Genomic DNA, 26,669 nt, shown 5'->3' on the forward strand with positions numbered 1-26,669 from the left:
GCTTACTGAAAATCTGTGCTTTGTGTTCGGTAAGGTAGTCCTCGGACGCTTGCCGAAGTCCTATGATCTTTGATTTGAGTTAGCTAACATTGTGAATTTGTGATCTTTGAACTTATATGTGTAGTGCACTTCACATAGGCAGGCATGTAGAGATGTTTCTCTAACTTTGTTTTTCCTTTGAGCGGCACAATCGTGTGGAGAATTGTAAGTGCCATTTTGTCTGGTGTCACGCTTTCGTGATACCTTTTGAACATGCCTGTTTTCAGCACACTCCGAGGAATGTGTTGTTTTGGTGAGGGTACCTCAATTAGGTTAGCGGAATCACAGCCGGCTCCCCCAGAGGGAACTCCAAATAGGGACATGTATATAAAGTTTGGCCTTCCCCCTATTATGTACAGTAAATTATGGCATAAATACACCAAGGCCGATTCTGAATTGCAATGGCCTCTACACGGGTCGTATGATTTGAGTAAAATACAATTTGTAGAGCAATGTATGTTTCAACGTAGGTCTAGACAAAACATGTTTGACTGTGTGCGAATGTGGGAGAAAGCGGCGCGTGAGCGAATGAAGCGTGAGGTTGCCTTGGCGGACAAAGAGCAGCGTAAGGCTGCTCGGGATAAGGCTTTACAGCTTGAGGAAAAGGAGGCTCAGGAGAAGAAAGAAAGGGAGGAACGGGAACGTAACTTGCAAACGACTGGTCAATTTCCTATTCGTCGACCACTCTATCCTGTCCTTAATAATGAAATTGATGATTTTTCTTTGTTAGATCGGTCACCGCCTCCGTACGTTCCGCCGACGGCTCCGGCTGCAGATCCCGAGGGTGATGGACGGGATTCGTTGGGCAAGAAGGGGGTATCGGCTCTCAGGTTTACTGCGGAGAGGTCCGCTCATTTACGTAGTTGGGCCCGTAAAGTGAATAAGCATTGTGTTACTCAGGAGCAGTTGTTAACAGAAAAGAAAGGGTGGTCGGATCTTGAATTAATGTATTTTCTGTCCAGTCTGGCGGATGAAGTTGTAACTGCATATCGTGATCTTTCTGATACGTTAGAGCCTAAAGTGTTGTCGGTGCATCGTGAGAATTTAGCTAAAGGTGATTTTGATCTTTCAGATGTTGACGACCTGTTCAAGCAATTGATCAAGCTGCGGGATGAGACAACCCAATTGCGGGAGGAACGGAAGCGGAGGCAAAAGGAGTCCGAATCGGAGAATAATGGGCGGGCTAAGGAGTGTTCTCTCCGTGGTTCAGATAAGAGTTCTGCATTATATGTTATGCCTATGCGTGAAGCCGCACCTTTGTATGTTCCACCAAAAGGGGAAGGTACGGATGATGATAAATCGTCAAAGGATGCGAAAGGGTATTTTGTGTATAATTGGGTATATACGCCGTGGAATAGAGCAGATGTTATGGCGTTGAAAAATTCGTTACCTGATCTTCGAAAAAATCCGGCGGCATTTTATGAAGGGGTGGAAGGGGCTATTTCGTCTTGTGTGATGACTCTTGTGGACATAGATTTGTTCTTTGGGTTAATTCTGCCACCTGATATGTGGCGGCAAATTCGTAAAAATAATGATGAAACGATATTGGGGGGCACATGGAAAGAAATTAATGCTGCAGATTTAGACAGGGAACCAGCATGTAAGCCTTGTCAGTTAATTCTAGATCTCCCGGCAGCTATTCTGATTAAATTAAAAACGCTTGTTCCCTCCAAAAAGATTGATTGGACTATGCTAACATCGTGCAAGCAGAAACCCGATGAAACGGTGTCAGATTTCTTTACACGCTTCGAGGAAGCTTTTCATGATTACAGTGGTCAATCTTTAACAGATGATACGGGTCGGCATTTGTTTGTAGATAAGTATGTAGCTAATCTCCTTCCAGAGATTGCAAAGCGATTGAAGTCGAGTGAAAGTTCCTGGGCCACGGCGACCCCTGCGTCTTTATTGACTATGGCTCAGTATTATGAACGGCAGGAAGTGGAGGCTAAAGAAAGTGTAGAGAAAAAGGCGAAGGAATTGAAAACGAAGGTGATGTTGGCGCAGGTTCGGGGAACACAGGGTAGAGGGAATGAGAGAGGTAGACGAGGTGGCGGAAACGCGTCGTATGGTCGTACGGACATTGCGGAGGATCAGTGTGCTTATTGTAAGGAGTTTGGGCATTGGGCCGAAGATTGTCCGGTACTTCGTGAACAGCGTAGTCAGCGTGGTCGAGGAAGTGGAAGGTCGAGAGGAGGTTATACTGGAGCGAGGGGTAGCGGAGGTGATCGTAGACAGATTGAGGAGAGGGGCCGTGGCCAGGACGAACGAAATACGTTTGATAGACGGAATCAATATCAGATTTTGGAAGGAGCGAATGTGGAGCATCAGGATTATGTGCATGCATAGGATTGCGTAGGATGGGGTAAGGAATCAGTTGAAGTGCCAGTAGATCAGCAAGGTCCATATGTAACAGCGGGTATTTTGGGTTCTACTGACCAATTTCTAGTCGACACAGGAGCTACTCGTAGCGCTCTGTCGAAAAACTTGGTTCCGAGGGCTCCCCTGTCTGGCGAAATGATTACGTGTGTAGGGTTTGATGGCACAACCTCCCCCAGCCCATTGTCCAAGCCCCTTGCACTATGCATTGACAAATATTTTAGCTTTGGTCAATTTTTGTTATCACCCCATACCCCAGACAATATCCTGGGGATTGATTTGCTTAAATATTTTCGAGCGACAATACGCTGCGCTCCAGAGGGAGTGCGGGTTATTCTGAACGACAATTACCCTGACCCTGACAGATTTTATGCCATTTTAGACATCCCCGCTTTGGCCTCCCTGCCGCACACGTTGTGGGCGACCTCAGATACGGATGTGGGAGAGATGCGCATTCCACCAATACACATTACTGTTAAGGAGGGGGCTCCTCTACCACGAGTGCCACAGTATAAGATTTCGAGAGAAGGTGAAATTGCACTGAGTCACATTGTTCAGGACTTGATTTCTGCCGGGGTGGTGGAGGAGGTCCCTTATAATGTTTGTAACAGCCCTATCCTACCGATTCTTAAGAGAGACTCAGATGGTAAAATCTATCGATTTATTATTGATTTGCGTGAGATCAATAAAATTGTCATTCCCCAATACCCGGTGGTGTCTGATATCACTACTTTGCTTACTTTGGTTCCCCCGACGGCCACCACCTTTAGCGTTATTGACCTAAAGAATGCGTTCTTTTCCATCCCTGTTCATCCTGATAGCAGATATCTGTTTGGTTTTACGCTCAATAATAAATCGTATAGATTTTGCCGTGTTCCCCAAGGATATACTGAAAGTCCTAGCATCTATAGCCAGGCTTTGAAAAGGCAGCTAGATTCGTTTAAATTGCAGTCCGGCGTAGCGCTCATCCAGTATGTGGATGACCTTCTGCTTGCCGCTGACTCCTATGCACAATGTGAACAGAGTACACTTGCGTTGCTTTCCTTTTTGGCGCAAAACAATCACAAGGTTTCGAAGAAGAAGCTCCAATACTGTAGACCCCAGGTGACATACCTTGGTCATCTGTTGTCTAAGGAGGGGCGTGCATTAACATCTGATCGAATTCAAGCAATTTTAGACACACCAGTCCCCCGCACGCAGAGAGATGTGCGTGCTTTCATAGGGTTGACGTCCTTTTGTAGGCAATGGATCATGGGTTTTTCGCATATCATAAAACCATTGCTAGCATTACTGTCCAAAGCCACACCAATGCCTCTTGAGTGGACAGACGAATGTCAGAAAGCTTTTGAGCAGTTGAGGCAGGCCCTTTGCTCCGCACCCGTGTTAGGTACACCAGACTATACGAAACTTTTTACATTGTACGTGCACGAGAATGATGGGTGCGCGTTGTCAGTGTTAGTGCAATTACACGGGGATAAGCAGAGACCATGTGCATATTTCTCTGCAATTTTGGACCCTGTAGCACGAGGGTTGCCAGGGTGTTTTCGAGCGGTAGCAGCAACTGCAGTAGCCATACGACAGAGTGAGGGAATAGTGTTATCACATAAATTGTTGGTATTAGTTCCTCACGCAGTAGACGCCCTGTTAAACCAAACCAAGACCCAATATCTCACGAGTGCACGGCTAACAGGATACGAGCTGACACTCTTGGCGCCACATATTACATTGAAAAGATGCGCTACTTTGAACCCTGCCACTTTATTGCCCTATCCGGCCGAGGAGGGTCAGGAAGAAAAACATCATGACTGTGTTTTCCTGACCGAGGAACAGACAAAGGGTCGTGTTGACTTGCAGGATGTGCCACTTCCAGATGTGGATGGGGAACTGTGGGTTGATGGATCGTGCCTAAGGCTGCCAGATGGCACGACTTCCGCAGCATATGCGATCACGACACTTAAGACAGTGGTAGAAACAGCTAGGATACCACAAAAATCAGCTCAGGCAGCAGAGCTGATAGCCTTAACAAGAGCCTGTGAATTGAGTGCCGGATTATGTGTGAACATATACACGGACAGCCGGTATGCCTTTGGAGTGGCCCATGACTTCGGGCTTCTTTGGAGGGAACGCGGGTTTCTGACATCACACGGAGAACACATTATGCACGGAGAGCTAGTGCGTGATCTCCTAAATGCGTTGCTTTGCCCTAAGAAAGTAGCGATAGTGAAGTGCAGTGCCCATAAAAAGATTACGGATAAAGTGGGTCAAGGGAATGCCTTTGCAGACAGCATAGCAAGGCAAACGGCTATGTCCCGAACTAGCTCCCCCATGTACGTGGTACAATCACAGGCTGAGCGATGGAGTGATGCTAGAGCAGAGATACGGGATATTCAAAAATCAGCCACAGAATCTGAACTTGCGGCTTGGGCAGTAGATGGGGTACTAGATGACGAGGGTTGTTGGAGAAGCAAAGACATGGAGAAGTGGAAATTGCCTGCGGCTTACTTGCAGGCGATGGTCCAGATGACACATGGACTGGCCCATGTTGGAGCTCTTGCAATTACTCGGCTTTTACAACGAGTTTGGGAACATCCTGAGATTGCAAATACTGCAAAGAGAGTAGTGCAGACCTGCCTGGTGTGTTTGCAACACAATCCTGGAAAGGGGACCCATACTCCGAAAGGAGGGTTCGTTCCACCTTCTGCACCGTTTGAAGTGCTTCAAATGGATTACATCCAACTCGAGCGTTGCAATAACCTGAAGTACGTCTTAGTGGTGGTGTGTGCTTTTAGCAAATGGGTTGAGGCCTATCCCACGAAAGACAATACGGCTTTGACAACAGCTAAGGTGTTGCTGAAAGAATTCTTTCCTCGCTTTGGAGTTTGTAAGTTTTTGTGGAGCGATAATGGGCCCCATTTTGTTGGAAAGATTGTGGAATATGTACTGAAGGGGTTAGGGATTCAGCAAAAGTTCCACGCTGTATTCCACCCTCAGTCAGCGGGTTTGGTCGAGCGGTACAATGCCACCTTGAAGCTTAAGCTGGCCAAAATTGTGGCGTCTACATCATTGAAGTGGCCAGATGCGCTGCCGCTAGCACTACTATCTCTCAGATCAGTACCCCACTCACGAACCGGCCTTACGCCCTATGAGGTGGTGTTTGGCCGCCCTATGAATATCTGGGGGGTGCCCAAGCCGCGATTAATACATGATGTGCCTTGTGTTATGATGAATGATTATTTGGCACAATTAACAAATGATTTACTCTCTATTCATCAACAGGTTCGAGAAGCGCTCCCTGATAACTCCACCGGAGAGGGCCACGATCTTCGTCCTGGGGACCATGTGATGGTCCGTTCGTTTGAAAGAGCAAGCAGTCTGGAGCCCAGGTGGAAGGGCCCCGAGCAGGTCCTCCTGGCGACCCGCACCGCAGTACGAGTGACGAACAGGAAACGGTGGGTGCATTCGACACATTGTCGCCGTGTCTCTCCGGATCTGGTGACTCCTGCTGTGTTGACTGATTATAAGGAGATCTTGGAGAAAGAAAAGAGCCCAGCTGTGACGTCGGCCGAAGTGGAGGGAGCCTTCCCGGACCAATCTGCTACTGGAAGAGAGCGCTACAATCTACGACCGCGATAAGAAGATTTTTGTTCCCTTTTTGACTGGTTGGTTACCGCTCCAGGTTTGTGAAACGGAAACCGGGAATTCCAAGGGGGGGGGATCAGTTCTGCCAGAGTAGCGACACCCGTCTTGGCCCGGAGAAGAAAACAACGGCTACCTCGGAGTTCAGCACCGCATTTTTCTTTTTTAGGTATACACGCACGTGTATCTGGGACAATTTGTGAACAATTTGTGTCACTTGAGACTTTTGCACAAAACTCTCTTGAACTATGGCATCAACGGCATCTCGTGATAAGAAAATATTGGGTGCCTTTCTCTTTGTTCTAACTGTTGTGGTGATAGCTGTTATGGCCTGGGTAGTCGAACTTGTGGTGCCTGTACGTGAACATTTGTTGCCGACTACCCCGGCACCGCCTGAACATTTTCACTTTACATTACCATTCCATGAAGAGCGCCACCGTCAAACATATTTGAATAACAGCTTCATTCAGATTCTTCACCACACGCATAATATGACCAATACTTCTAATTGTTGGGTGTGTGGAATGTTGCCTGGGCACCAGAAAAGAGGGGGCACCCCACTTATTCCACTTCCGTTTTCACACAATGGGTCATGCAACGCCTGGTACACCCTCCTTTTTACTCTGAGATGGCCAACTAAAGGAGGGGTGCTTTTCCGTTTGAATAGAATATGTTTACATGACAAAGATGGGTTTCCCCGGGCTGAGGGCACACGTTTCGAATGGGAAGAGTACAGGCCTGACAATGTATCTGCCCCACGTGTATATAGCAATCAGCGAATTGTGAATGTATCTAGTGCTCATGTCATAAATGTCATTGCTACAAAAGCCGATTTATGTATTAGAAACAAGGGCACGATTGCAGTGGGGAAAAGTGAATGTAACATCACTCTCACGTTTGATAGCCCGAATGGCATTTCATTTGTTGCATCTCGAAATACATACTTTATCTGTGGAACGAAGGGGTACCATCAGCTTCCAGTGGGATGGTTGGGCACGTGCTATGTATCGTTCGTGCTACCTCCTGTATTTATTGCCCCTCCAATGTACCACAATGATTACACGCTGTACCACGATTTCGTTTTGAACAGGGTTAAACGAACTGTTGCCCTAGAGGACATTGATCAAACGGACACTACATTACAACAGTATGTGGATTTTAATTTGGGACTATTCTCCTTTGTGGGGGCTGCATTGAACAGCCGGAAAATCAGACGACTGACACGCGTTGTCGAGGCTGTTGCGAATGACACTGCTGTTGCCCTGGGGAATATTACCGAGGAACTACAGATTTCCAGAATCGTCACCCTCCAAAATCGGATGGTTTTGGATGTTGTTTTGGCTGATCGTGGGGGGGCATGTAGAATTATCGGAAGCAGCTGTTGTGTATACGTCCCGGATAATTCTCCATCTGTATATGATGCTATTTCCAAGCTGCATAAAATAGCTGCTGAGATACACCCGGACAATGGAACTTGGACACTTTCAGGATGGTTTTGGTCCATGATTGCAACCTGGGGTTGGAAACTATTGACAATTCTCTGTATACTTGTGGGAGCAATGTTTTTTATATGCTTATGTATTCAATGTGGCCCAGCCTTATGTTCAATGTGTCTATCGGCTTGTCTACCATCACGACGAGCTTTTGCCCATGACAAAATGATGCTACACGAAGAGGTGACACAAATTATGTTAATAGACATCGAGGACGAACATCCTGACTATGTTCATTATGAGGTAGATTCAGCTAAACGCTAAAAGGGTCGTCTGTCGTAATTGGCCTGTTCGCCTTAGCGATTAGCTGAACCAACACGTTGTCCTCCTTAACTTGGCTATATACGATAACGCCATTTTGAATGTTGCAGCGGCCATCTTAGACCATGAGCGGCCTCGTGGCCGACGTGCCCTTTTAGTCCTTTGTCCGTTCCACTGACCACTCTTGTCTGCCCAGCAACAGGCTATTTTTAGTACTGGTCAAGCCACACATGCGCAGTTCCCACTGACCCGTAAACCTTCAGGAATGTGCTTCTAACTGACCAGTGGGTTTGAAACCCTCCAATGAGCTGGCAGTATTCCAAAACATGACCATATATGTCCTTAAAACTGTGTTCTAACTTGTGCCGCCTATCTTTTATTGCCCCAAAACTGTATATAAACGGGGTCACACCGGTGTTCGGGGTGATACCTCTTGCATTACCGAAGGGTGCTGTTTGAGTGTACCACCACCCCATGGGGTCTTAATAAACTTGTTCTTTGCCTTTTACAGTTTCCGTGCCAACAGTTCTTGTGTGTAAGTGGGTAATCTCTGGAGCGTGTAGGCCTTGGGAACCCCGAAATACTTCAAGATCATGCTGAAAAGGACCACGACCGTGCTCAAACTAACAATTACCATGTTTTTCTTCAAACATATATTGTTCTCATTGTAATCAACATAAGTCATCTCATTTTGGGAACTTACATTAGAGGAGATTAAATTGTCTGTTGTGGTAAATATTTAATTACCGTCCTAATTTCTATGCAGGTAAGTACTTATAAAATAACTCAGTCGGAAAGAAAGAGACAGAGTCCGTGGTGTTAGAGTTCTTAGGGGTTTTATTCCTTAAAAAGGAATGGTTCAGAACCGGATATCGGGTTCCTGACACCGCTGGGGTTCAGGAAGGGATAGAGCATACTTTATTGACAATACATAACTTTTATACTTAAAGCACATAATGGAAACCAATACAGAAGGCGTAACAGCTGAGAGAAACAAGATAAGAACACACACGTGTTAGCAATACGTAATCAGAAGGCGTGAACTAGGGCGTACACAGAGGTGTGTGCTAGAAACGTCACATGAGAGTGTCACAAGTGGGTGGGTACATAGCAGAATCTTGCAATGTCAGCAGAAATCTGAGGTCTGGATGCGCGCGCAGCTGCATGACGTGTGATTGACGTGAAGCTGGAGGGTGCAGGGGACTTGACATTTACACTAGAGGAAAGAGACAGAAGTCTGGCATGTCAGATCAACTCGTTCCTATATCATATCTGATATCTGATGTTTGGGAACCATATTATCTGGAAGGAAAGGTCTCTTGGACAGAGGCTATCCTATACTGACTGTGAATGCGTGCATATGTGCCTACGTGTCTGTGTGTAAAGCGAGGGGCCATGGGCCTACCATGGTAACGGGAGCTATGAATTACTTGCATGGAGACAGAAAGGCCGGGCCCTTTGCTCTGCAGCTGAGGGATTGTTTATCTGCCCTGCTAGACTGGAATGTGTTTTCGGGAAGCTGAGCTTGGCTATGCTGATAACGTGAAGGTAAAATACTGTCTTTGGCAGGCAAGCAGGCCGAGCCAGGCCCCGCTCGCCTCGCAGGGAGTAGGACAGAGTTCATGGGGGCATCCCACGTTGCAGTTTCAGGAGGCAGAGATGACTTTGTAAAGGAAAAGGCTCGATGACAGAAATCGGGGCCTAGCTCACACAGAGCCAGGAATACAGAAAGTGCACCATACAAAGACGGTGGCAAGGCATACTTAGGAACGGAATATCCGACCCATTCAGGGTGGATCTAAAAGAGGACATGTTAACGTTGGACGCAAATGTATTTGCGTCTTCATAGCTGGCACAGGAGGGAAGTTACATGCACTTTAAGCTCGTACATGGAGACGTTGGGGTACACGTTAGGGAACATTCTTGACCATAAAATTTCTATTTCCTCATTCCCTCCTTGTTCCCTACGGACCCTTCATGATATATCAATCTTCATTAATCCATTTATCTGTGTAGTGAGCATCATCTGCTCATCCTTTCTAGAACGGGATTTAGAACGTTGACTTGAATGGGGAGTGCAGGATGTGGCGCACAAGCCGCAAATCGCTGGCCCACATTGTAAACATAGACAGCAACTGAATACTATAAGTAGTATTGTTCCAAGGAGTGACAGTATTTTCCATCCCCAAGCTGAAATAGTAGTCCAGAGCCAACCGGACCAAGTCCAGGTGCCTGGGTTCTGATGTATCTGACTGGCTATCTTATGGAGACGGGTAATAGCCTTATATACGGACGGAGCATTATCTGGAATGAAAACACAACAAGCTGACCCGAGGACCTTACAGGCTCCTCCTCGATCGGCTAGTATGACATCAAGGACAAGACGATTTTGAAGAACGACAAGTCTCATAGCAGACTGTTCTTCAGTCAAGTTACCTAGGGCAGAAGTAGTCTCTTTCACTACTGCTTCGAGAGTTCTGGTCAAGTGACGGATAGACTTACTATTAAAGATAGCACCTAAATAGGGAAAGAAACCTTTATTGAAATCTGTGTACTGTTCCCATGCTGTCTCAGTATAGTCGACAATTGGGAGATCTCTTTTGGATCTGGGAACTAGACGGGAATTTCTATGATAATCGGGTGGAGCTAGGAAAACAGGTGCCAGTAAGAATCCAATATAACAGGTACCATCCCAATCTAGTGGCAAACGTATGTATGCTGTCTGACCACAAATGAAATAGGAATGACGAGTGGCTTTGAATGTGGACTTGCCCTTATCACTAAATTCGATCACAGTAGTACATTTACTATGACCCAGGTGTACTGTACCATTCTTTCTGACACATAATTCACCCTTGACTGGTAATACTGACATAGTGGGCAAGTCTGGCTTGGTTTCGGATTCAACATTCAGAATCATGAGGTTAAGTGTAAAATTTCCTAATCCATATACTTCATTTTCTAGATCAGTCCCTGTCCTTTTGGGAAGTCCCTCCTTGTCAGGATAACATACTTTATGCAGAACTGTGTTCAGGTTTCCCCATACCCAGTTACCCTGAAAAACTACGGAATTTGAATCTAAAGAATTAATCAAACTAAACCATGCACCACATGAACCATTGTGTGTGAACGGGTACGGGAAAAGGGGCAGGACTCCCTCATATTTCTGGTAGGGGGGGAGTCGGCCACATATCCAACAATTGGTAGCGTTGCTGGTCTGATGAGAGTGGTGTAACATACTAATGAATGTATTGTTGCGCAGCGCAAGTCGGTAAGACAACTCGTGAGGCGGTAATTCGCTAAAAGAATGCTCGGCAGTGTTATTAGAAGAAGAATGTGCACGTGTAGCAATAGGAAAATAGATATGCAAAATTACACTTGTGACAATAATCGTAAGACTTAAAGAAAACATGATCCATAAGGTAACAATACAGTAACTTATGAGAGATTTGCAATATCGTTGCTTCTTGATCTGTTTCTCTCTATCTCTCTCTCTATTGGGGTCTAGGGGATACATGTCAGAAACTATTTAACCGATTCACCTAGGGGAGGACTTAAACAATTAAACTGTCTGACTTGCTAGACCGCAACTTTGATTTATACTCCTCTTGCGGAGTTTTCTCTACCATGGGAAGTTTAGAGTCACTAGAATCTGGGCAGTCCTTTGAAGGGGTGGAAGAGTCAGTCTCTGGCAGCAGTTCATTACATTTTTTAATATGACTCGAATGAATCCACCCCTTACGGCCTTCAACCTTGATTGCAGTCCTCGTGGTCAGAAGGACGAGCTTCGGCTCCTGCCAACGGGGCTCCAGCGGACTCCTCCTATCGAAATTTCTCACTAGGACAGTATCTCCTGGACGGACATCATGTTGCTTTACATCAGTGTTGTCGGGAAAGGCTGCAGCAACCTGTGAACGACATGATTGGAGTGCAGACATCAAGGAGGCAAGGTAATCTGTCAGCATATTACAGTCAACATCGGTTATTTTCTTAGGCATGGGCGTCCCCCACATATTTGGTGGCCGGCCAAAGACCACTTCATACGGGGATAGTCCTGATCTCGAATGTGGGACCATTCTCATATAGAATAGTGCAACTGGCAGGGCGACTATCCAGTCGACCCCTTTCTCTTTACATATTTTAGCAAGGCGTGTTTTCAGTGTCTGGTTGTGCCTCTCTACAAGGCCAGCTGCCTCGGGATGTCGGACGCAATGGAATTTCCACTGATATCCTAGCAGGAGTGAAACCTGCTTCATGAGCTCGGATGAGAATGGCAGTCCGTTATCTGAGTACACGATACGAGGCAAGCCGTACCGTGGGAAGAATTCTCGAACCAGCTGCTTGGCAGTGGTCGGGGCAGTGTAATCTGGGACTGGATATGCTTCGGTCCAACGGGAAAGTGCACAAACAACTACGAGGACGTACTTGAATCCTCGACAACGTTCCATCTGGATATAATCCATCTGGAGGACTTCAAAAGGGTGATCGGGAGGATGAAATCCACCTTGCTCTACAGGGACGCTTTTACCTGGATTGAACTGACAACAGATCATGCAAGTACGCACTTTCTGCTTTGCTGCTGCTCGTAAATGTTTGCTGTACCAGAGATTCTGTAAACTGTCCAACATAGCTTTTTCTCCTAAGTGTGCTGGACTATGTGCTGTATTAATTATGACTTGAACCATAGAGTCGGGGAGAAACCATGTGGCTTTCCCTTTTGTCACCCATCCCTGGTCTGTCTGGATCCCTCCTAGTTCAGTCCATTTCTTGATTTCGTCTGGAGTAGCATGTGTCTGAATGTCAATTACATCTAGTGTGGGATCCCTAACTGTCATACAATGTGTCGGTACTATTGTCTTTGTCACATCAGTTGTCTGGGTGTGAGTCAATGCTGTATGTTTTGCTGTTTGGTCTGCCAGGTCGTTACCCTGGGAAATAGAATCTGTAACTCTAGTGTGTGCTTTACACTTCATGATGGATATGCCTGAAGGCAGATGTATTGCTTCTAACAGTGCTTGAATGAGGGGACCGTGTTGGATCTTGGCTCCGTGAGAGGTCAAGAAACCTCGTTCTTGCCATAACATTCCGAAGTCGTGTACAACTCCGAAGGCATAACGTGAATCTGTATATATGTTAACATTCCTGTTCTTGGCTAGTATACAGGCTCGGGTCAGAGCGATAAGCTCTGCTGCTTGAGCAGACAGTATATCAATACGGTGTGTTTCTTTGACTTCAGTTTCAGTGGTCACTGCATATGCTGCCACTAATTCTCCTGTGCTTGTTCTCATACATGAACCGTCCACGTAAAGTGTCAGGTCTGGATTAGTCAGTGCAACATCTGTCAAGTCTCGTCGGGGCTTTGTTACTGCATTAATGATCTCTATACAATCATGCGGGGCTGAATCTGTCATAATCGAGGGTAATAATGTGGCAGGATTGAGTATGTTACAGCGTCTGATTTCTATGTGTGCCTGGAGTAACGTCAGTTCATAACCTGTCAGTCGTGCTATAGTCAGGTGTTGTGTCTGTGTTCTATTTAGCAGGACTTCTACAGAATGTGGAACTTGTACTGTCAATGGATGTCCTAATACTATTGAGTCGCTTTGTCTGATTGCTAGAGCTGTCGCTGCAACTGATTTTAAGCACGCAGGCAGAGCCTGGGCCACAGTATCTAATGTACTTGAAAAATAAGCGCAAGGCTTATGTGAACCTGCTTGATCTTGTGTGAGGACAGACAACGCTGTACCATCACGTTCTGTAACAAAAAGTGTAAAAGGTTTGCTGTAACATGGTGTTGCTAGAACTGGTGCTTGACATAAAGCTTTCTTTAATTCCTCAAAAGCCTGTGTATGTTCCTGAGTCCAAGGGAGGACAGTCGAAGTCGCTGCCTCCTGTGTTGTCAACTGTATCAGTGGTTTAGCTAGAAATGCATACTGAGGAATCCATTGTCTGCAGTACGAGGTGAGGCCTATAAAGGCCCGCACTTCCTTTTGTGTCTTGGGTTGTGGTAACTGTGCAATTAACTGAATGCGATCAGGTGTGAGCTGTCTCCCCCACTTGGACAGCAAGTGCCCAAGGTACACCACTTGCTGAACACAGAATTGTAGCTTCGAAGGAGACACCTTGTGTCCCTTGTCAGCCAGAAAATGTAAAACTGTCAGTGATGCTTGTTCACATTCGGGTTCACTTCGTGCGGTGATCAACAGATCATCGACGTACTGTAGTAAGGCAGTGTTAACTGGCATTTGGATACAATCAAGTTGTCTTTTCAGTGCTTGGCTATAGATGCTGGGGCTTTCTGTGAATCCTTGAGGTGCGCATGAAAATTTGAAGCTCGGCCATTTAAACAGAACCCGAAGAGATATTGGCTCTCCGGATCAATGGGTACACTGAAGAAGGCGTTCTTGAGGTCAATTACAGTAAAGAACGTCGCCTCTGAATCAATAGCAGTCAATAATGATGAGATGTCGGGAACCACAGGGTACTGTGGTACAATGCATTTATTTAGTTCTCGTAAATCAATCACCAGCCGATATACAGGCGGTGCATTGGGATCAGTACGTTTAAGAATCGGAATGATAGGGGAATTACAGATATTGGAGTCGGTTTCTACGACCACTCCTTGGGTAATGAGCTCTTCAATGATTTCCAGTAAAGCCACTACAGCATCGGGTGGTAACTTGTATTGTCTGATTCGGGGTAATACAACTCCTGGCTTGAGTGTAACACGGTATGGTGTGATGTGCATACAACCTACATCGGTTGGGCCTTGTGCCCACAGGTGTTTCGGTACATTTTTCAATCTAACATCAAACTCTCGTAGTACATAGTGACCTTTAAAGTCACGTAGGAAAAGTCTAACTCCCTCAGGAGAACAACATATCACTGCTCCTAGAGCCTTCAGTGTCTTGATACCTAGCAAGTTTTCTGGACATGACTTCGTGAGTAACAGGTCTGTAACACGTGATAATGGACCTACTGCTAGGGGGACAGGTTTTGATACTTCATTTACAATAGGCTGTCCTGAAAAACCAAGGGAAACATTCTGTGAGCCTGAGAGGGGTGCCCCTGGAACTTCGTCATGACTGATCGTTGTGCGACTTGCCCCTGTGTCGATTAGAAACTTTCTGTCTTTTCCTAATACTTGACTATGTACATAAGGACCCTCTTGATCTACAGGAATTTCAATAAGAGGCAAGCCAATCTCCCTCTCTAGGCTGTTTCATGTGTATCGCTGATAATCGGGATAATCAGATTGGGCATACTGGTACATCTGCTGTGAAACTTGCTGCATCGCGGCAATAGGCTGTGGCTGCGATACCGCTACGGTCTGTACTGACTAAGGTGGAGCATGCGTAGGCTGTATGTTCTGGGAAGTCTGTTGCTGGACCTGATCTTGTCTAGGCTGACGTGGTCTTTCCTTAGTTTTACCTGTTGCTATATTATATTTTAGGACCGAACATTCATGTACGTAGTGACCTGGTTGCTTGCAATAGTTGCATGTCCCTTTAACGGGAGCCGCTGAATTACTTGTCTGTGTATGACCCTTTTTCTGACCGTCAGCTGGAACTGACTTAGCAACTAGCATTTTCATTTTCGTGTCTTTCATACGTCTCTGTTCGTGATCTTGTTCTTCTCTAATTCTGTTCTGGTGATATTGCAACATTTGTAACATCTGGGATGGCGTATTTGCTTGCCAAGTGCTTTCGACCTTATATACACGATTCTTAACCTGTGTCAGGGAATTCTCAACCAATTTTGTTACAAAAAGGTGTGGGTATGACTCGCTACTTGGTTTCAGGCCACTATTAATAATAAAACATTTCTCGAATCTTGAATAGAAATCCCTAGTATCTTCATCGTGTTTCTGTTTACAGGCTGAGATTGCGTCCCAGTCTTCCTTTTTAGTTGTCAATAGTCTTGGCAAAACCTGTACTATTAAACCTGGTAATGCTTTAGCTTTGTCCCCAAGGCCTAGCCCTGGAGTGCGACCTTTTTCCTCGTCCTCTATTTCAGTCCAAATAATCTTTTTATCTCCCACCTCCCATGCTTTTTCCTTGAGTTTCTCGTAAATGCCTGTGGGCAACAGTACTTTTAACATTTTCATAATATCCGTATACGTGTAATCTCCCATGAGTAACATGTCTTTAATTTCTCGGTGGAAACCTGCCGGGTCTTTATCGTGGCAGGGTACTAGTTTCTTCATTTCCAGTAATTCCATTTTAGTTAAAGGTGTATATACAAATACACGTTCTAGCGTGTCATCATTTTTCCTTACTGGATGTACTTCTCGTAAAGGATTCTGTCTGTCGAGGTGAAACATTTTTCTTTCTGGGGGCGGAGCTGAAACATATTGTGGGCCTAAGAAAGCGTTATATCTGTGCCGTTGTTCTAGAATTATTTTAATTAACTTGGTACTTAGGCCTCTCCATCTATTCAAAAGTAGTGTTTCTAATGTATCAGGTAAGGGACCTGGATCAGAATGTTGATTTCTGTATAACGTGATGAGATGCTGAATCATGTACATACCAGCTAATTTCTGCTCGTCTGGGGGAAGATTTAAAAATGTCTGAGCTACTGTATCATCACTATATGTGCTGGGATTGTCAGCCCATTGTACTGCTGACCGGGCTAGTTCTTGTTCATCCATAGAATTGAGTACATGGTACCCCATTCGTTCTTGAAGTATTTTATCGGTAACCTGAAACAGATATTCAGGAGAGCTCGTTTTTGAGATGCCAGAGAGAAAAACTCTCTTGCTTTCTGGACGAATGCCTTTCTTAAGGTAATTTCCCTTACCTACATATGCTATAATTTCTTTGGTCGAGTCGTTATCCTCTGGTTCTTCCTCCTCTGAGGACTCAATCTTGTCGCTATCTCCTTCCTTTTCTGGTTCCTTTCTTTCATGTATTTCTATCACTGCTTTCCTGATTCTTTTGTACATATTTGCTATACTGCTCTGTTTATCATGCTTTCCCTCGGCTATATTTTGGCCCCACTTGTTTAGTGCATCCATATCGTCCTTGTCTACACCAGGCCTGTCTTGTTCTCTTATTAGACAATTAATGAAGAAGCGTAATATACAACCTTGAGTGTCAGTTTTCTGGTAAGCCATGGCCTCTTTAATACTTTCAGGACCTTCCCCTGTCTGGATAAAATGGTATATTCTGTCTAGATGGTCAGTCATTCCTGGTAATAACATTAAATAATCTGTAACTCGTCGTAGGCGTAGTGATGCTAACTCCATTCTATCGGTTTTACCGGGTACTGGATCGTATCTGCAATCTGGAAGGGGTTCTTTAAGGAAGTTGTAATTCTGTATTTGGGGTGTACGTTGCTTTGCTAGGTCCCTAAGGGTTAATCTGTGTGTTTGTGGCGGGGTCTGATAACCTCCTGTCGCACCTCCTGAAGCGGAGGCTTGAGCATGGCTTGTCTGTGGAGTCTGTATGTGTAACTGAACTTGTCTTTTACCAGGATCAGACCCGAAAGGATTTAGTGGATTAATAGTAGGAGCGGGAAGTGGTGGGGGAATAGGTGGTACATGATGTTGAACGGGTGTAGCTTGTTGCGGTACTGGCTGGGCATTGTCTTGGGGTAGGTTGCCATCTCCGTCACCGTCAGTAGGCGGTACGTGGGCACGTGGATTTGTATAAGCGGGAGCTACATCGTCTAGATAGGAAGAAAGGAATATGTCTTTTGTGGTCTTGTGCCTTACTTTAGTCGGAACCAATGGTGGCGGCAGATCTTTCGGTATGTCTGGAGTGGCTTTAGGCGAACCCTCGGCCACTAGATACATGCCATTTGCAAGAGTGTTTCGCATACGGTCTACTTGTTCTGCTTGTACTCGGATACCTTCAGCAACTAATTCGTTTTCTCGGACCTCATCCGACTCTTCTCTATGTTTTTCTGCTTTTCGGAATGCTTTTTCGGCACGTTTATGTGATTCTTTACGCCACAATTCTATGGCATCTTTCTGAGATTGTCTGGCTTTCTTTTTCCATAGTGCTTCCTCTACTCTCATGATGCACTCGGCATCCCATGTCCCTGTAACAGGCCACCTATGTTTCTCTTCTAGGTGCTTGGTATAATCGGCCCATAAATCTAGATACAGTATGGCATCTAAGCCATGCTTATGGTACATAAAATTTCCGGGAGTGTCCCTAGGTGGGACAGGAACTGCTTCCTCTAGTATCCCTTTCCTAGTTCCTAACTGTCTTAATTTATTGAATAATGGCATCCTGTTGCTTGGTACTTGATACTCGATACTTGTTACTTACTCTACCTCGGACACAGTTAATATACAAAAACACAATAATGTACATCAAAACAATCACTCATACCACGACATTAATCACATGAAACATTTTGAACACATATTGACTATCCTTGAACTCCAGAAAACAAGAACAAAAAATCGAAACCCTTGAATGCTTGATATACTGCTAAACAGTACAGATACACTGTCTAAAACAGTGCAGACCGTGTTTGTGTACCCAAACCCGTCTTTACCGGATACATAATAATGCACCCGTCGAGATGCGTCCCCAGCAACGGTACTCACCGGGAAGCACGGAACAGAAGGCCTTGGACAACTCGACTGGACTGGACCGGACTGGACTCGGCTCGACTCGATACGTGAATACTTCGGAACTGGTGGGCCTCTTGACACCTCGGACCTTGTTTCTTTCGGCTAGGCTCTGGTCGGGATCCTCCGCACTCCTCACCGCCTCGTCTGGGTGCTGATCGCAGTCTCCGTCACCTCCGTAGGCCTGAGGGAGATACAGGAAATTCTGCGGGTACGCGTAATTGTCCGTCTTGACTGTGGCAGGGGGCAAAGGCTGCAACGCACCTACCGGCGCGTGGGGTGGGGGAGGGGTCCCTGTTCGGGCGCCAAATTAATGTGGTAAATATTTAATTACCGTCCTAATTTCTATGCAGGTAAGTACTTATAAAATAACTCAGTCGGAAAGAAAGAGACAGAGTCCGTGGTGTTAGAGTTCTTAGGGGTTTTATTCCTTAAAAAGGAATGGTTCAGAACCGGATATCGGGTTCCTGACACCGCTGGGGTTCAGGAAGGGATAGAGCATACTTTATTGACAATACATAACTTTTATACTTAAAGCACATAATGGAAACCAATACAGAAGGCGTAACAGCTGAGAGAAACAAGATAAGAACACACACGTGTTAGCAATACGTAATCAGAAGGCGTGAACTAGGGCGTACACAGAGGTGTGTGCTAGAAACGTCACATGAGAGTGTCACAAGTGGGTGGGTACATAGCAGAATCTTGCAATGTCAGCAGAAATCTGAGGTCTGGATGCGCGCGCAGCTGCATGACGTGTGATTGACGTGAAGCTGGAGGGTGCAGGGGACTTGACATTTACACTAGAGGAAAGAGACAGAAGTCTGGCTTGTCAGATCAACTCGTTCCTATATCATATCTGATATCTGATGTTTGGGAACCATATTATCTGGAAGGAAAGGTCTCTTGGACAGAGGCTATCCTATACTGACTGTGAATGCGTGCATATGTGCCTACGTGTCTGTGTGTAAAGCGAGGGGCCATGGGCCTACCATGGTAACGGGAGCTATGAATTACTTGCATGGAGACAGAAAGGCCGGGCCCTTTGCTCTGCAGCTGAGGGATTGTTTATCTACCCTGCTAGACTGGAATGTGTTTTCGGGAAGCTGAGCTTGGCTATGCTGATAACGTGAAGGTAAAATACTGTCTTTGGCAGGAAAGCAGGCCGAGCCAGGCCCCGCTCGCCTCGCAGGGAGTAGGACAGAGTTCATGGGGGCATCCCACGTTGCAGTTTCAGGAGGCAGAGATGACTTTGTAAAGGAAAAGGCTCGATGACAGAAATCGGGGCCTAGCTCACACAGAGCCAGGAATACAGAAAGTGCACCATACAAAGACGGTGGCAAGGCATACTTAGGAACGGAATATCCGACCCATTCAGGGTGGATCTAAAAGAGGACATGTTAACGTTGGACGCAAATGTATTTGCGTCTTCATAGCTGGCACAGGAGGGAAGTTACATGCACTTTAAGCTCGTACATGGAGACGTTGGGGTACACGTTAGGGAACATTCTTGACCATAAAATTTCTATTTCCTCACTGTAACTAAACAACTCCAGGTAAGGCTGCCTGACCAGATATATTACCAACTGCGATTAATAACATTCTAATTGAAGAAACATCTCCCCTTTACTTAAAAGTACTAAAATAAATTAAATTAAATGCCATGGTACCTGATCCGGGCCCTGTGCAATAATTGCTATCTTCCTAAAAATGCACAAAATTCTGAGAGACTGTAGGTTTTATAGGCATATTATTATTCTGAACTCAGATTCTAAAATGTTTCCAAAAATGTTAGCCATTAGAATAAATTTACTATTACTTTATTACTACTTTAAGAGCTAGTAAGCAACATGATTTTAACCCATTCCGTGCTTAGGACGGCCCCTGGCTGTCCCACGTGATGGTGGGTGTGTGTGGAGAACGGCTGGGGGAAGTCTGAACCCCGCCACCTGATTAACACTCCTGCACCGCGGCGGAATTTGCGCCGTGGTCAACGGGTTAAACAAAGATACCATTTCCCACACAAATCTTGTGGTAGACCCAATTGAACACACAGGGGCTTCACAAGAACCTCCAGCCATAATGCTGCTAAAAGCAGAAAACATTTCAATTGTTTCTCCTGTGGGTGCCTGTGGGAAGTGCTCTCTGTACTTCTTCCTCAAATCTGCTTTTTTCATTAGTGGCAACAACTCTTTTGTAATTCATGTCAAACGAAGCAACACATAAGGATGCCTGCTCTTCCCATCACTGTATGTTTTGTACATGAAGCTATATATAAGGAGAATCCAGATTCAGCTTCCACCAGTAATGAACCGTAACAATCCAATGTCATTTTGCCTACTTTGTTGACGATGCAACAGTGTCCTTTTACGATGTTAGGTCAGCTTTGAGCATTGGCAAGAAGACAGCAAAGATCTTTGGTTTACGTTTGAGGTTTTGAACTCAATAACACTAAGACAATAATCATTCTTCCTGGGGATGCCCAGTTAGATGATTTGGGGTACATATGCTGCTTGATTCCTAGTAAATCCACTCAATGCTAATATGGGACTTTGTTTTTAGTATAAATACACTACACTATATCGATAAATGAAGTAGCAACTAGTGAAGTGGTGAGATATGGCTATATAAATGATCAGCTGTATTAATTTGATAAAAATTATTACTTTACCTAAAATATTTTTATCGCTCACTCCCACTAGTAATCTGCAAGATTTTTAAAGAAATTAAATCCACTGATTTAATGTTGTACTAGAAGCAACAATACCTCTCTTTGAGCACTTAAATCAATAGTACTCCCCATTATCAGAGGTTGATTAGAACTGTCTGATAGGAGGCTGTATTTCTGGGCTAGTAGGGAAAGAGACTAAGATTATTTAATCAAATTGAGTGCTAGCCAGAATGCTGAATGAATATCTTCAATAAAGGACACAGAAATAATGTATTTGATAAATTGTGGATCTTTGTTTTAAAAGGTTTCACTTAAGACATTGTCCCATTTGTATAACATGGCATTAGTTAGTAATTACTACATTTGTGGATTTATTTTATGATCAAACATTCATCTCATGTCATCAGTTACAAGAGGATTTCCAATTACACAAACCACCTTTTGAAATCCTTTCATGAAGAAATTATGGAAGTCTTCCATTGAAAATCGTAATTTCTTAGACTTAATTTATGGCTTGCCTCAACCTTCTATGTCGGAGCTTTATGTAGGTTTGAACATGGCAAGGCGGATGACTTGGCAGAATGAGCAGATACGTGATCTACACGGACATGTAGAAAAAATCAATGTAGACCAAATTACCTCTATATTATTTAAGTCCAAAAATATTATTACTTCATATTGCCTAATAGCCCATGTGTACTGTCACTAGTTTGACGTAAATTTAACCCTATTAAAACTGTTTAGATTTTATCATAACGTATTTAATATATGTGTTACATGTGTTGGTACATTTATTGTACAAAATGCATTAGTATAAGAACTGATTTTTCACTTGGGAACCGTAAAATGTGGAAACTGTCCAAGATTGCAGTAAATCTATAATTATGCAGCAAACGCTGCAGCCACACAAACACCTCGATCCACTGACCCTTGCCATTGCTTGTTGTTTCAATAACCTCTTAAGCGCTACTGACGGCCAACGGTCGTCACGAGCGCTACCTCCCCAGTGCTGCACACGACCATTGGACGTCCATTCAGCACTAGTTCCAATGGACAGCGCAGCACTGGGGAGGGATATTTGCGAAGCAGCTAAGGTGTTAACATTTTTTTTCAAGGAAGATAAATAAAACGTAACCATTCTTATTTCATTCAATGCTCATTTTGGCTGCTCATTGAAGAACGCAACATTTTCAATGCCACGCTAGAAATAATGAAAAATAAATATGTAAAGAAAGTGACTGTAGTTATCGATTCAGTCATTTGCTTATACAACAGTTTAATTGGGTTGCTGGTTACTTTCGCCCTGTCTGGTGAATCTTCACAAAACAACAAGTAGCATTTCTAGTCATGTAAGCCCGATACTGGAAAGTTTCATGGAGATTATTTTAAGAATTTTAAGAATAAGCAATCAATGGGTTGGCAATGGCACCGTGTCCTAGATGGGCAGGGGAACTCACAGAGGAAGAACAGAACCCCCGGAGACAGATATGGAGAGTGAGGCATGAACTCAGCATCGGTGGGTCAGGGCTAATACTCCGAGGTCAGAAGATCGTAGTCCCGAGGAACCGGCATCGTCGAATGGTGACCCTAGCACACCAAGGGCACCAGGGTGTGGCCAAGACGAAAGCCAGGCTCCGGACCAAAGTGTGGTTCCCTGGAATGGATAGCATGGTTTATGAGGAGGTAAGGACATGCCACCCCTGCACCATCGTGGGAGCAGACGCTGCTCCCACGCCAACCATCACGGAAGGGTGCTGCGAGACACCTTGGACCAGGATAAATGTTGACTTTGGCAGCTTCCCAGACGCTCGTCACACCCTGGTAGTCATTGACTAATGCTGCAAATTCCTGGTGGTAGAAGTAGTGCTGACCATGGCATTTACACATGTGCAGCCGGCACTCAAGAAGATGTTCACAATCTTTGGGCTGCCACAAGAAATTAAATCAGACAACGGACCTCCCTCCAGGATCGAGAGTTTCAAGATTTTCTACAGAAGTGAGCCATCCGACACCGGCGTATTACACCACAGAGGCCTCAAGCCAACGGGGAGGTCGAGCGGTTTATGAGGACTCTGAATCAAGCACTACGCATAGGAGTGGACCAGCATCAAGATCCGGAAACCTGTCTTCATCAATTCCTATTCGCGTATCAACAAATGCTTCACTTGACCACGGGGTGTGCCCCTGCAACGCTCCTTCTAAAGCGCCCACCCTGGGATCTTATCCCCGGAGACCCCAACTGGACACCTCAAAGCCCCGATAAAGAATGGGCCCAACAGAAGCGACAACGGACCAACGACAAGGCCAACATCAGCTGGGGGGCCAAGACGCCCTTAATGCATGTTTGCTCTCGAGTGGTTCTAAAGGACCGTCATCTGGTATGAAATTTCTGCACGCCATATGAACCCGAGGAGTGGGTAGTGATTGAAGTCAACAGAACAATGGTCACTCACAACGAGGACGACGCACTGTGGTGAGAAAAGTATTGTGGTTCAAGGAGATCACAGGCAAATCACAAACAGATCAAGCAACACACGAGAGAGATGAAGATCTCCCCGATTCTACTGCAGTGACCGCCCGAGTCCACAAGACAATCAAGGGCTGCCACCCTATCAAGAGGCCGAAGGCAACAACGGAGAAAGCCAACCCAGTCCAGTCGGCGATACAGACCTAGGTGGGTGCCAGAGTGGCGTAACATCGAGCCAAGATGAGAGACAGTCCTGCAGTCAGCCATACCAGTTGAGGCCTAATCCGGCGCCCAGACAGAAACTGCGGGATTATGCGCGCAGAGTGACTGGGCCATCCAGAGAGAGACTGGAGTACAGGACAGAGACTCTGTGAACACGGTGTACCCCCAGATGAAGCTCTTTGTCTCTTCTCTTTCTCTATATCTCTCGCTTTCTCTCCTTTTCTTTTTCTCTCTCCCTCTGTTTTTCTCTTTTCACTGTTGATCAGCCACAGTTTAAGCAGAGGAGGGATGTAGAGTGCCACCCGGCCTCTATGTGAAAGAGCGTGTACGCACCACACCCCTCATGACTGGGCGTGGTCCGAGAGTATAAAATAAAGGGGCCAAGGTCGCACGTGACCTCCGGCCGAATAGTGAGCTGGTGTAAGTGTGTGTCTGTCCCTACTGAGCAAGGCCAAGCCGTACCTGTACACAAGCCCTCTACATCTCTATATAAAAATACAGTAGTATTTCCTCACCCTTAATTGAACATGATAGATTTCTTAGCTCACTGCTGGTGGAATGTGCATGTCTGAGCTGTCTGGTGTAGAAGTTTCTAGTGTTACAGGAAAATCGGCTTTTTACCTCATGGAGGCCCCCATGAACTGAGAAAAAAATTATTTTAACGCCTTTTACAGTAATTTTACATTACCAGAAGATAGTGCCGTAAAAGGGTTTTTCATTGCCTGGTGTGAGCAAATTTGACGCCCTATTTGTACTGCACTGTATGTCGGTCTATAGAATTCAGTCCTAAAACGTAACTAGGCATTATGTCTCTGCTGATGTTCATGATTCTCTGATGCAGTTGGGGGGAAATCCAACATTATCTTAAACTTCCCAGTTAGCAATGTTGCTTACTGATACTGCTGTCACTGGTGAGACATTCTCTAACTTACTGTACTGTAATTTGCAAGCAATTCATTTTTCCAAGTGCCCACCATGATCCTTATGCCACAGCTATGACAACTGCTACTGCTATTTCTAGTACTAATCATAATAATAACAACAATTATAATAACAACAACAATAATAATGATGATGATAATATTATTAATACTAATTATTATTATAATTATATTATTATTACTACTATTATTAATATTGTTTTGAACTGATGTTAAATTGTGCTTGTTAATGTGTTGCCTTGATTAGTTCTGTGAAGTAAACCACGCTAATATTATCATAATATATTGTCCTTGTAATACTGACTTAAAATGTCAACCAACAAGGGTTAAAGCCTGTGACTTTATTGGTGAAACACAATTTTTTCTTTGCAACAAGAATATTCAACTAAACTGAGTTATCTTGAAGGAACAAAGTGCAGTTTAGTTACTGAGGCATATTATGACACACCCCTCCTTTCAAATTGAGCTATGACCATGCTAGATTTGAAAAGTGTACTAGGAATGTATTTCTTTGAAATTGTACATCTACTTCACTTCAGGTTTACTGTGAGCTCTCGGCTTTAGGTTTGGTATTAGCCAAACCATTTATATTTTACTGAAATGATATACTTCATTCATTACTTACTGGGGATTTCAGCCAGCCCTCTTCACAGGTCGGTCTGTTATTGTGTTATTCAAATTTCTCCGCCTCGCCCCCCCCCCCCCGCCCCCAGTCGACATCATGTGTCAGTGTTTTAGCCCACTTCACCCATTGGCTGTCTTCACTGTGAGTGACAGAATTCTGCTCTTTTATAAGGAGTACATCTGCCCTCCACATAGTTCTCTTTTGTCCCAGGGTGTATTAGGCCAATTCGTACTTTTTGTACACAAGCTCATTTTCTATTATTGGGAAGGGCCAGCAGACCCCCTACAATAACGCTTGACAAAAAGATGACAAAACAAGCATTGACATACCCCCAAGGCTTCCGGCTAACACCAGACCTATTGACTTTGCAATGCCCTGTATACAAGTTTCTTGTCCTCATTTTTTGAAAAATACCACCGTTCCTTTGACCTATCCCTCTGTTTATTGTGCCTTCCTTTAAACAGATTCCCAGAGAGGGTGTGTTCCACTGCAGTGTTCTGTATGAAGATCCCATACATTATCCATTCATGGGAAGGCTGGAGCTGCAGGAGGATGTGAAGATTTACATCGAGGACAACTACGAGCAGATCAATGTTCCAGTGCCCCTGTTTGGTGGAAGTAACCCTGCAGACATAATCCATGATTTTCAAAAGGTCAGAGTGAAAATACATTTTTTTACTAGCAATGCAACAAGCCGGTTAAGACACTGTTTGATGTCATCCGCTAACAATATTTTGTATATAGTATTGAAATAAGTTTGGAGGTGTATGCTGCAGCACTTTCTGCTATCACCCAGCCATGCTTCCATGTTGGTTATTCCCTTCCTCTTGTGTCCAAAACCATTTGAAATGTTCATTCCCTAAATGCCACACTATTTATATCAACACCATGGCTTAAGCAATGCCCGCCTGCGCGCTTTTTGCTCCATTTACAAATCTTTGTGTAACACAGTCTTTGAATGTATGACAGTTGAATAATTTTGACCAGTTTAGGCAATGGTGGAATTGACATGGAGGTGAGTTCTTAGATGTCTCTGTGCCAGGTGAAAATCTAGAGTTCCGGTAAAATTCAGTGCAGATAACTTCATGTGTTCGGGAACATTGGGGCATATTATCAAGAATGGCGTAAAAATTATTGCTGCTTTACCGGCAGAAAACTGCTGCTAAAGCGGTGATAATGGGCTTGATAATATGCCCTGGAGAATTCCAATAGAAGCCCAGGTTCACACCAGAACATGGACTTCCATGAGAATTCTCAAGGGCATATTATCAAGCCCATTATCACCGCTTTAGCAGCAGTTTTCTGCCGCTAAACCGGCGATAATTTTTAACGCCGTTCTTGATAATATGCCCC

The 26,669-nt window shown here is 44.8% G+C and overlaps 1 protein-coding gene across 3 annotated transcripts in view; it reads left to right on the top strand.

The window, feature by feature from the left end:
* The window catches only part of ITM2C (integral membrane protein 2C), a 281,272-nt gene that overhangs the window by 117,258 nt on the left and 137,345 nt on the right, over nucleotides 1-26,669 (top strand). For all 3 annotated transcript variants that reach the window (XR_015300961.1, XM_086944068.1, XM_086944069.1), the window contains exon 3: nucleotides 25,781-25,969. Coding sequence is in view for 2 of the 3 variants with exons in the window: in XM_086944068.1 (XP_086800194.1) it covers nucleotides 25,781-25,969 (189 nt within the window). In the remaining variant the exon portion in view is untranslated. The remainder of the gene's footprint in view (nucleotides 1-25,780; nucleotides 25,970-26,669) is intronic.

The sequence above is a fragment of the Lissotriton vulgaris genome, chromosome 11 (assembly GCF_964263255.1).
Source record: "Lissotriton vulgaris chromosome 11, aLisVul1.2, whole genome shotgun sequence".
Classification (NCBI taxonomy): Eukaryota; Metazoa; Chordata; class Amphibia; order Caudata; family Salamandridae; genus Lissotriton; species Lissotriton vulgaris.